Consider the following 12,277-nt stretch of genomic DNA (forward strand, 5'->3'; position numbering starts at 1 on the left):
TTCCCCACAGTGAGGAGGTTGAACTAGCTAGTCTTTGAAGGGATTTTTTGAATGTGAAGGTATGATCCTAAAAGACTTGCCTATTATTGTAGAAATATTCTGGAGAAGATCCAGAAATGGCAACGAAATCTTACTCAGCTCTTCTGATTTTAAAATAACAAGACCAGATACTGGGCTATTTCAGGTCCTTCAAACTTGGGTCCAGAATCCTTTGTGCTCAAAAGTATTCCTTCTGGTACTGTTTAAGTGGGTTGAATTAAATTCAATTAAACTACATTATAAACTTTTGTAGTTAGGATTTTATCTATCTTTTTTCCCATTGTGCTTAACAGATAGTAGGGATTTAATAAATATCTAATTGGGACTAATAAGAGATAGAATGAGTCTGAAGTTCCATGTCTGAAGTCCCATAGGAAATATCTGTTGCACGGGGTCTAGACAGATGGCTATGTAAGGATCCACTAAAGGGATGGAAGGATCCATTAAAGAGCAAGTGTTTCATTCTCTTCTTGGATTCTTACCCAAGCCATTTAAAGTCCCCACGCTGTCAATCATCCAGCGACTGATGGTATGATTTGCCAGGGAGTCAAACATACTGCTTAGGGCACTAGCTCCAGCTGCGGTGCCAATCAGGTACTCCAGGATCAGATTCCAGCCAATAAAAAATGCCACGAACTCGCCCACTGTGACGTAGCTGTAGGTGTAGGCTGACCCAGTAGTTTTGGGAACTCGAACTCCAAATTCAGCATAGCAGACACCTGCATGGGGCACACGTACAAGATGTTCCTTTGAGACTGAAATTATTGGAAATGAGAGAAAGCCTTTTGGTCATCACGCATCTGGGCTTTAAAGGTAGCAAAATGATCATTACTTGAAATAATATGATGCTTCTAAGAATATAAATTTTACAAATATGAGTTCTCTTTAAGCATCTCTTCTGCAAGACTTCTCAATGTGGTCAAAGACAAAAAGAAAATCACCATATACACAAAAAAGTATCATTTTGTGAGAGATAAAAACATGGGGAAAAAAGTACCCAGGAATTAGTAAATGGCTAAACAAATAGTGGTATGTGAATACCATGGAATATTATTGTACCATAAAAATAATGAATATGAAGAATCTAGAAGAGCTAGGAAAAATTTTGTTAACTGATTTAAAGAGAAAAATAACAGAAACAAAAAATGATATACACAATGACTACAGTGATTTAAGGAGAAAGGACAACAAATGAACCCGAATGCGGTGATTATTATAAAATTTTTACTGATGTCTTTTTTGCATCATCAAAATTTTTCCCTTCATTTTCCTCCCTGAGAGCTATCATATGTAATAAATATTTTAAAAAGAAAAAATATAGAAAATTAGCAAAATGGTGTTCAATACATTGAAAAAGTCTGAAAAAGATGTGCAGGGTACTATAACTGTGACTTTTCCACTTTTGCAAAGAAACTGGGTGAGAATGATCCCTTATATTTCTTCTTTGAAGCTATGCTTGTCCTGTATAGATTTGCTATATTCACCTTTGATTGTTTTGCAATTGTTTTTTCCAATTATATACTTGTAATCATTGGATATGTTACTTTCTTGGCTCTGCTTACTTCACTGTACATCAGATTGCATAAATCTTTCCATACTTCTCTATTTTCATATATTTGTTGATTTTTACAGCTCAGCAATATTCTATTACCTTCATATATCACAATTTGACCATTCATCAATTAATGGATATCCATCTAGTTCTTTGCTCCACAATAGTGAAACTATAAATATTTTGGTGTATATGAGAACTTTTTTCTGTAGTTAACTCCCTGGAGGTATAAACTTGGTAATGGAATTTTTGGATCAAAGGATTTGAACGCTTTATTCACTTTATGTGGACAATTCCAAATTGATTTCACGACTCCATCAACAATGCATTAGTGTGCTTATCTTCCCATAAATCCTCAAACATTGACTATTCTCATCATTCTCATCTTTGTTAATTTGTAGGATGTGAGGTGAAACCTCGGAGTTGTTTTGATTTGTATTTCTCTCGTTATCAATTATTTGGGGGTGTTCTTTCATATGTTTATTAATAATTTTCCTTTCTTCTTTTGAAAACTACTTGTTCATATTTGCTTTTTTTTTGCTTATTTGTTTGGGGAAGATTTTGGGACTGAATTGCTTAGATAACAAATCCTTATCTGAGAAATTTGATACAAAAAATTTCCCCCCACACTATTGCTTTAATTTTGTTTGCATTGAAGCTTTTCAATTTTTTTTCTTTTGTAATTACCTCTTTCTCTTGTTTGGTTAGAAATAAATCTCTTAGCTATAGTTATTAAGGGAATATAGTTGGATTATTTATGGTATGGTCTTTACATACCACATCAATTTAGACTTCATTGTGGAATATGGCATAAGGTATTGGCTTAAACCTAATATCTGCTAGACACATTCTAACTGATGTGTTACCCTAATGACTACACTTGGTCTCATAGAAAAGACAAGAAAGTTTATTTCCTCCTTCAGCTGTGGAGTTGGGAGGACCATGTTTATGGCATATTGTAGATATTGTCAAATACAGTTGATATATTGGTTTGTCTTGCTGAGCTGTTTTAAAAAATTCTTTACAAATAAAAGATCCCTGGAAAGGACAGATTTAGAAATGATTGTGATGTTAAAAACAAAAGGTATCAATAAAACAAGCAAAAAAATTTCTCCATTTAAAATCTTTTGAAGAACCAAGATTATATCAGTGTTTCTATACCTTTCTGATCTTAGTGGACAGCCTGAAATCCATTTCCTTTTTCTAAGTTATTCTGTATGTATATTTAGTTCATTTGTCTGTTAAAATCCACTGAATGGTTCGGATATTTGTATTTCCTTCCTCTTTGAGATCGAGAAAGCTTTTGTCTAAGTGTACACCTTCTTCCTGATGAATCCATCTAGGACCACTTTGGGAAACTTCCTTACTTTGTGATTTATATGGGAATGTGGCATTGTGGGTATTCTTTAGTAGCAACTCAGCCTCTCCCCTCCTATGTCATTAGGAGTGGGAAACCAATTAGATAAGATTACTACAGATTATTATGCAGACCAGTGACCTTAGCCATTAGATAATATTGTCATCCAAACCATTGACCTTAACTTACTTACCCTGACTTGAAGAGGATGAAAGATCGATAGAATGAAATGAATTGAAAGCTTCTTATTGCCCAGAAGGGGCAAGTCTAGAGATCAGGGAATCTCTTCCAAGGTCATCCTGACTCCTTTTCTTCTCTTGCCACAACTTACACATCATTGAACCTGATGTTCTAGTGACTTCCTTGCTTATTCTCTAATTATGGTCTATCTTTCCACCCTCAGACATTCTTAATCACTCCTGCCCACACACAGTGAATAGAGAGCTGATGTTCGGAAGCCCTGAATTCAAATCTGGTTTCAGACCCTTACTGGCTGTAGATCTCTGAACAAGTCATGTAACCTTTCCATGGCTCAATTTATTTCTATGTAAAATGGAGGTAATAATAGCACCTGCCTCACAGTGTTGTAAGGATAGAATAAGGTAAAATATGTAAAATTCTGTATAAATGATGAATACTATTGTTATAACCTGTCATAGTAGTTAAATTTCCTTCTATCACTAAAGATTTATTTTTTTAACATACTATTTTTCTTTAATAGATCTCCCCATAAGTGAATGATTATTGATTACTAATTACTACAGATTAATTTCCCAGCTTAAGTTCCTATCTGCCAAGTAGCTAATAGAAGCCTGACTGGAACAGGAATTTTTCTAGGGTTATGGTGGGATGTGGAGGGTAATTTTGGAGATGGGAGAGCCTGGTTGTCCCATGGTAACCTGGAGGCAGTGTGAGAGCAAGTACTCTAGGGGAAGGGAGGGGCAGAGGAAATTTCAGGAGGTACAAGCTTTTGGAAAGGAAAGTGGGAGAATGCAAAAACAGTTTTACCATTTTAGTTGGAACTGGCCAGTGCTGAAATGCTGATAAGTGAAGGACTATTCACTTTATCCTGGTCTATTAACTGGGACAGGCAGCTGGTGTAATGACAAGAAAAGTCACTATGGAGTCAAGGAAGTCTTGAATACCAACTCTGCTACTTATGAATTGTGTGACCTTGGACAAATCCCTCCCCTCTAGATCTCAACGATTCCATCTCTAAAATGAGGGACTGAATATGAAGCTTTCAATGAGCCTCTCACCCGAGCTCTTGTATTACCCAAGTCTAGTTCTCTAGCTTCCAAAGCAATCTGAACAGAAATTCACCCCGAAGAGAAACGCATTAAAGACTGGAAGGGCTGAGCATCCCTGCTAACTTACTGAAAGAACTCCAAGAGACCTCCCAGAAATCACAGGTCCCTGTAGCAGCCTACTTAAGGGAGTCACCAATCCATAGGAGACATTAAGAGGCCACACCCACTACAACTAAACTACTAACCTTCGGGAGAGAGGGCGATGTCCATTACCTTCCAGGTGCTAACTCAGCGCAAAGATTGGGATGAAGGAAGCCTGCCAAGGTCTCCTTTTACTTTTTTCATGAACATAACCGTGGCTCATAGTCAGAGGGGGAGGGGAACCGACTTGCAAACTTTACAATAGCTGCATGAATGTCAGTTATTGCAGAAAAGGCTATCAGAGCAAACTTCTTCTTCTCCTCCTCCTCCTCCTCCTCCTCATTCTTCTTTTTCTTCTTTCTTCTTCTTTTTCTTCTCCTCCTCCTCCTCCTCCTTCTTCTTCTCCTCTTCCTCCTCCTCCTCATTCTTCTTCTTCTTCTTCTTCTTCTTCTTCTTCTTCTCCTCCTCCTCCTCCTCCTCCTCTTCCTCCTCCTTCTCTTCCTCCTCCTTCTCCTCCTCTTCTTCCTCCTCCTCATTCTTCTTCTTCTTCTCTCTTCCTTCCTCCATCTGTCTGTCTCTTTGTCTCTGTCTGTCTCTTCTTCCCTCCCTTTTCCCTTCCCTCCTTCTCTCCCCATGTCTGTCTTTGTCTCTGTCTTTCTTTGTCTCTTTCCCTTTCTTTTTTCCTCCCTCCCTCCCTTCTTCTCTATTTGTTTGTCTGTTTCTCTCTTTGTCAATTTCTCTGTCTCTGTCTCTCTCTTTTCCTTTTCTCCTCCCTCTCCCTCTTGATAGAGACCAACTTCCAGTTCATAAATAAAATAAGATCAGAGATTTAGAGTTAGAAATCAGTTAATAAACATTTATTAAATTATCTCTTATGTACCAGTCATTGTGCAAAGTGCTAGTGATTCAAAGAAAGACAAAGGGCAGCCCTAATCTCAAGGGAAACATGGGGAGGAACCTTAGGGATCATCAAATTCAACTCCCTCATCTTGTAGATGAGGAGATTGAGGATGAGAGGAGGTTCATGATTTGCTTAGGGTCACACATCTAGTAGGTGTTTGAAGGAGGATTTGAATTCCGGTCTTTCTGTCTCCAAAGGGCAGCATTCCTACCCTTTGTACAACCTAGCTACCCAAAGCCAGGGAAATATCAAGAGGAAGAATGATTGATTTTTAAAAAATTAGTCTCTAGGGCATCGTTTTCTCTGCATTAGTGAAATTCTGGTGGCTAGGGATGACATGCTTCTGCCACTTTTACTTTTTCTGGGGAGTAGAATTTGCCGGCTCCTGAGAAAAATCAATTTGGTCATACTTGTCCTGTGTAGTTGAAGTTATTGATCCCACAATTGGTACTCTTGCTTAGCTAAACAAAGGGCTGATTTCATTTCTGGAGAATAATCCATGAGCTTCTCCCCTTCTTCTGTCTCCCTGAGACTGTCTGTCCTTTTTCCCCATAGAGGATATTTTGCCCGACTATATCGTTACATCACCTGTGATGAAGTGGCTTCCAGTCAGTTTCCAGTCAGTTTTTACAAATGTGTCTGGAAGAAAAGTACTTTGTCTAGGAAATGCATATGTCTTTTCTCATCTCCTTCCCTTTGGCTGAGCAGAGAGATCTAGGTGCAGCTGTCCAGATATCCCCAGTGGAACAGCAGCAGCAGATATTTAAATGGCAGGGCCTGCCATCAATCATAGAGCTTTGTGGAACTATTATTTACTCTATGCCTGACATCCTGTAATCAGAATTCGCCAATGAATGGGGAACTCTCCAGTGCCTTGAAAAATGGCATCTAATTTATCAAAAATGAATCACAGGTGATAGAAATTACCCAATATGTAGAGGACTGATCTCTTTTAAGTTTTGGGATAATGAAAGAGTGCTTTATTTAAAAGTCAGAGGCTCTGGGTTCAAATCTTAGCTCATCCACTTGCTAAACTTGTGATCATGGGGCAAGCCTATTCATCTTTTTTTGGCCTCCATTTCTTCATCTGTAAAATGAGAAGGTTGGATTGGATGATGTTTTAAGAACATTCCAAGTCTATATTTTTGACCTCTTATTCTATGAACCTGTCTTTGATTGAGACTAATCGGCACATGTGATCATAACACACAAAGGGTCTACTGAGATTCTTTAAGAATAGAAAATAAAGGGGCAGGTAGATGGATAGAGTACTGGCTCTTTAGTCAGGAGGACCTGAGTTCAAATCTAGCGTCAGACACTTAACACTTACTAGCTGTGTGACTGTGGTCAAGTCACTTAACCCCAGTTGCCTAACCAAAAAAAACAAACAAACAAACCAAAAAAAAAACCCTTAACAAAAAGAAAAAAAACAGAATAGAAAATAAAGATTTGCCAGTGTATTATCTGAGAATGACTTTCAGCAAGGACCAATGAACACTCCACTTTCCCTTTACTGCAAAATTCTTACATTGCGGTTCATAGAATCACAGAATCTTGTATAGATTTAAAGCTGGAAAAAGTTAAATTATCATCCAGTCTATCCCCTCATTTTAGAGATGATGAACTTGAACTTGAGAGGCTTTGGGGTCGTGCACAGGTGTAGAACTAGAATTTGAAACCAGGAGCTTTCTCCAAATGCATTTTTTTCCTTCCAACTATGGTGAATAGAATTCTATTTCCAGAAATGATTGTTGAGTAGGCTACATTTTCAGTGCTTTTGTGGTATTAAGCAATGCCTATATTTTTTCTCTCCAAGCTTATTTCACCTGTCTCTACTTAGGTTTTAGAATTTAAAGGAAGAAGGAGCCTTAGAGCCCCTCATTTGACCGATGAGAAAATGGAGGCTCAGATAAGCAAAATGACTTGCTGGATGTCACAGGATATGTAGCATAATTGAAATTCAAATCTACATTTTCTGTCCCTGAATTCATTCAAAATTCTCTGCACCATCCTACTGTATCCACACCATTCCCCAGTCCCCAGTTTGCTCATATTTGAGATTTGTGAGAGACCCTGTGATTTGAGTCCCTTGAAACATATTTGAAACTGGATTCTTGTACAGCGGGTGGCCACAGCCTTCCCAAATGCCCAGTCTAACCTCATGCAAAATATGAGGTGTGTTCTTTCAGAACTGACCTAATAAGCATGTAGACTCCAAATGTCAGACTTCAGCAGATCATCTTGCACCTGGAAGGTTCATGTAACAGGAACTCTGAGGGAGGTTGACTTTAAAATCATGCATGGTGCCCTTGAATTAATGATGACTTAAGCCAAAAAGAAATCCTATGTATTGTTGCTCGCCGATTGTGGCAATGTGACCCTTTCCCGCACAACTCACATGGAAAGAAATATTGGATAGAGGATTGGGGACTTATTTTCTATTGCCTTAGTTAGAGTCACGTTTCTGTTGCCTGTTGGCCACATAACCCTGGAATGAGTCAGTAATGGCTGCCGACAATTGTCCGTAAGTTGAAGAATAGGAGCCAGACTGTACGGATAGAAAGAGTGTCCTCACTGGCATTTCCCTATACTAAAGAACTCATAGATGTGATCCAAAAAATTTCTATCCAATAAGCAGATATCAGGGGAAAGCTTTTATAGCACCATAGTTATTATAAGATACAGAATGGAATATTGGAAAGAGTGCTGAATTTGGAATCAATTTGTTATTTGTTTAGTTGTTCAGTACTATCCAACCCTTTGTGACTCCTGGCTGAAAACTCTTCTTCTTTTCCCCCCTCTCTCTGTCTCTCTTTTTCTCTGTCTCACTCTCTGTATTTCTCTCTGTATCTCTGTCTCTCTCTGGGCAATCAGGGAATAAGTGGCTTGCCCGGGGTCACACAGCTAGTAAATATAAAATATCCGAAGCTGGATTTGAACTCAGGTCCTTCTGACTCCAGAGCTGGTTCTCTATCCACTCATTATTATCTTTTGAAGTCTACTTGAACTCATAGCCCAACACCATCTATCCATCGCATCTTCTGCCGTCCCCTTTTTCTTTTGCCTTCAATCTTTCCCAACATCATGCTCTTTTCCAGTGAGTCCTGTCTTCTCACTATGTGGCCAAAATATTGGAGCTTCAGCTTCAGCTTCAGTATTTGACTTGCCAATGAATAGTCTAAATTAATTTTTTATGTTTTGACTGATTTGACCTCCTTACTGTCCAAGGCACCGTCAAAAGTGTCAGTTCGGTGGTGCTCAGCTTTCCTTTTAGTCCAACTCTCACCTAAAGAAACCATAGCTTAGTATAGATCTTTGTCAGAAAGATGGGATCTCTGCTTTTTAGTAGCTGCCCAGATTTGCCATAGCTTCCCTTCCAAGGGGCAAGTGTTTTAATTTCAGCCCCGCTTTCACCACCTGCAGTGATCTGTGAGCCCCAAAATATAAAACCTGACACTGCTTCCACAAGAAAGTGATGGAACCAGTTGCCAAGATCTTCATTTCTTTGATGTTAACCTTCAATCTAATTTTCACATGCTTCTCATTCAATCTCATCAAGAGACTTCTTAATTCTTCTTCACTTTCTGTCATCCAGAGAAGTACCATCTGCTTATCCGAGACAGTTGATATTTCTCTCAGCAATCTTAACTCCAGTTTTTAATTCATCCAATCTGGTATTTTGTATGTGACAAATATATAAATAAAGTGACAATATATAGCCCTGTCATACTCCTTTTCCAATCTTAAACCAATCAGTTGTTTTATTTTCAGTTCTAACTTATTTCTTGGCCCACATACAATTTTCTCAGAAGGCAGGGAGGATGATCTGATACTCGCCTGTCTTTGAGGACTTGCCACATTTTGTTATGATCCACCCAGTCAAAGGCTTTTGTGTAGTCAATGAAACAGAACTGGATATTTTTCTGGAACTTCAGAATTCAGTAAATGTTGGCAATTTGATCTCTAATTCTTCTACCTCTTCTAAAATCAATCTGCTTTTCCAGTAATTCTTGGTTTATATATTGCTAGACCTAGCTTGCAGAATCTTAAGAATAACCTTGCTAGCATGTAAAATGAGTGTGATTGTTTGATAATTTGAGCATTCTTTGACATTGCTCTTCATTAAAATTGAGATTAAACTGATCTTTTCCAATCCAGTGGCTATTATTGAGCTTTTCAAATTTCTTGCGTGTTGAATATAGCACTTAACGTTATCTTTTAGGGATTTAAAATAACTTCCTAAAGACCACTTGACCTTCTCTAGGATGTCTGATTCTAGATTAGTAATTACACCACTATGGTTATTAGTGATTTAAGATCTTTCTTAGATGGTTTTTTGGGTATTCTTGCCACCTCTTCTTAATTTCTTCTTATACCATTTTTGGGGATATTTTATCATTTCCATTTTGGCATAAAACATTCCTTTGATAATTCTACTTTTTGGTTACTTATTACCTTTATAACTAAAAGGGAAATTGCTTAATCTTTCTTAGCCTTAATCTGCTCATCTGTAAAGTGAGTAAAAAACACAAACTATTATGTGACAGAAACTAATAGGTGGTGGGGATGCCAAGACCAAAAAAACCCCCTAAAACTAAAACAGAAATGTACTAAGCTTTCAAGGAGCTTCCATCACCCAAGAAGGATTACAATACAAAGCAAGGAAGTTACAAAGTCTACAGAGACCATAATCAGAAACTTTGGTTCTTTGTGGACACTTATGATATAGGATTAGGATTTGATTTTTCTTAAGCTTTTTTCTTTGTCCTGGTTGATCCCTCTCCTTGAAGTCATCTGGCTCAATAATTTCAAAGTTCCATGTTAAATCAATCATTAAACATTTATTAAGTACATACTATGTGCTCAATATGGTAAAAAACAAAAGCAAAAACCCTATTATCCTTTCTTTATTGTTCATTATTATATATTGAGCACTGCCCATTCTTCTTCTCACTCTGTCTCCCATGTGAGGTAGTCCATCGCACTCTCCTTCCACTAGATATTTCAAAAAGATATTCTGATGGAGTTGAATAAGCACACCGGGCTTCCCAAGAGGGAATCACAATGGGCAGAAATAATTGAGAATAGGTGATTTTTCTTTATCTTCTCTCCCCATAGGTAGTGATGACAAAGGCAAGGGACAGACACCCAGAATCTGGGGGAGAGAGAATATAAACTGTCAACATGAGCCAATATATAAAATTAGGGAAGGAGATATATTTATAAGGTGCAAAGAAAGGTGTTGTAACTTTAGTTGCCTTGCATATGAGGATTGTAAGTAAGGAGAGCTTTAGAAAAAGAAGAAAAAGGCTTTAGAAACTGACAAGAGTTGTGACACTAATGGATAAGGGAATTTGGAGATGGCCCAATTGTTTTCCCTCATGAGGAGACAGAAGATAATAATAGCTCTTATTTGAAGAGTGTTTTAAAGTTTACAAAGTACTTTACAGACATCTCATTTGATCTTCACAACAATTTTATGAGGTAGATATTATTATTGTTAACTAAGGCTTAGGAAGTTGTTGTATCAGAGTATAGGAGGCAAGTTCTGACCCCTAGTCCAGCATTCTCTTTACCTGACATGGCAGGAAACCTTGATTAACCCTAAGCTAATTGAGTTGAGCCTTAGGTACTGGTCTCAGGTCAAGGTCAGTTTCAGGGACAGCCCAAGCAGGGAGAGAGGTATTCATCTGCAGGATGGAGGGATATGTCATAAGCATTTTCCAGGGATGATGGAATTATAATTCTTTTTGGGAAGACTTTGATGTCAGACCCTGCCCTTACTGAGGGGTGGGAATTGTTTGCTTTTATGTATTGTGTCTGCCAATATGTATATTTTTTATTATGAAACTTGGAATTTAGGAAGCAGCTGTCCCAGGGAGGGTCATGAACCAGGACTCAGGCTTCTGAGAAGAAGGAGCAGGATTTAAGCAAGCAGCAGGCCAAGAGAGGGTTCTCATTGTTTACTTTTCTCAGGGTGTGAGAGAAACAAGAATTGGGTGGGAGCATCTCTAGGTGGGATGGTCCCCTGAACAAGAAATGAAGATCAATATGGGAGAGGGATCCCATGCTGGGAGCAGCACATAGATGCCAGGATCAGAAGAGAAGATCACATTAAGCCAAGATCATGGACTCACAGGGTCATATAACCTCCACTCCAGAACCATTGGGCAGAGAAATCAACTTCATAATGAAGGGCAGAACCGGCCAGGAAAAGTAGTGCACAAACTTGCTTCCAGTAAATCAGCAAGACCACAGACAGAAGAGCTTTTATCCAGGAAGCCAAGAAAGGATGTAGTTATCATCTAGGGCTATTGACAATGGGTAGCGATGGAATCATCAAGGGTGGGGTCAAAGAAAGAACACCTGGCCTGGCTTGGGGCTCTTATGGATAAAGCTGCGGAAGCTGATTCCAGGAGGGTGAGACCTACCCAATGCTGCCATGCTGAAACCATTAACTAGAAACCAATAACTAGAACCTAGTACAGAACCTGGCCCATAATATGTACTTAATAAATGTTTATTGATAGATTGATTTAACATGGAACTCTGAAATTATTGAGCCAGATTGCTTTAAGGACAGGCGTCGATCAGGACAAAGAAAAAAAGCTTAAGAAAAAACATAGGCCTAATTCTCTACCATATGTGTCCACAAAGAACCAAAGTTAACTGAGTATGGCCTTTGTAACTTCCTTGCGTTGTACTGTAACTCTTCTTGGGTTATGGAAACTCTTTGAAAGCTTAGTACATTTCTGTTTTGCTTTAGTTTTAGTCTTTTTTTTTTTTTGTCTTGGTATCCCCACCACCTAGCTTAGTTTCTGTCACATAGTAGGCACTTTATGCTGAAGAAATGAATGAATGAATGTTAGCCTGAATAACTGAATTTTGACCCAAGTCTGAGTATTTTGGGTATTTGGGAAAGAAACTCTTCATGGGCTCCTAAGTGATGGAGAGAATATTTTCTTTAACACTGTAGACTCATATAAGGGGCAAAGTTGGTTCCAAATACTTTTTGAGTCAGACCTTTGGGTAAAGAA

General features: G+C 38.3%; 1 protein-coding gene across 1 annotated transcript in view; it reads right to left on the reverse strand.

The window, feature by feature from the left end:
• SLC7A14 (solute carrier family 7 member 14) overlaps positions 1-12,277 on the reverse strand; it is a 76,103-nt gene that overhangs the window by 45,279 nt on the left and 18,547 nt on the right. The window contains exon 2 of the mRNA XM_003766160.2: positions 522-758. Within this exon, the coding sequence (XP_003766208.1) occupies positions 522-758 (237 nt within the window). The remainder of the gene's footprint in view (positions 1-521; positions 759-12,277) is intronic.

Source organism: Sarcophilus harrisii, chromosome 3, assembly GCF_902635505.1.
Source record: "Sarcophilus harrisii chromosome 3, mSarHar1.11, whole genome shotgun sequence".
NCBI lineage: Eukaryota > Metazoa > Chordata > Mammalia > Dasyuromorphia > Dasyuridae > Sarcophilus > Sarcophilus harrisii.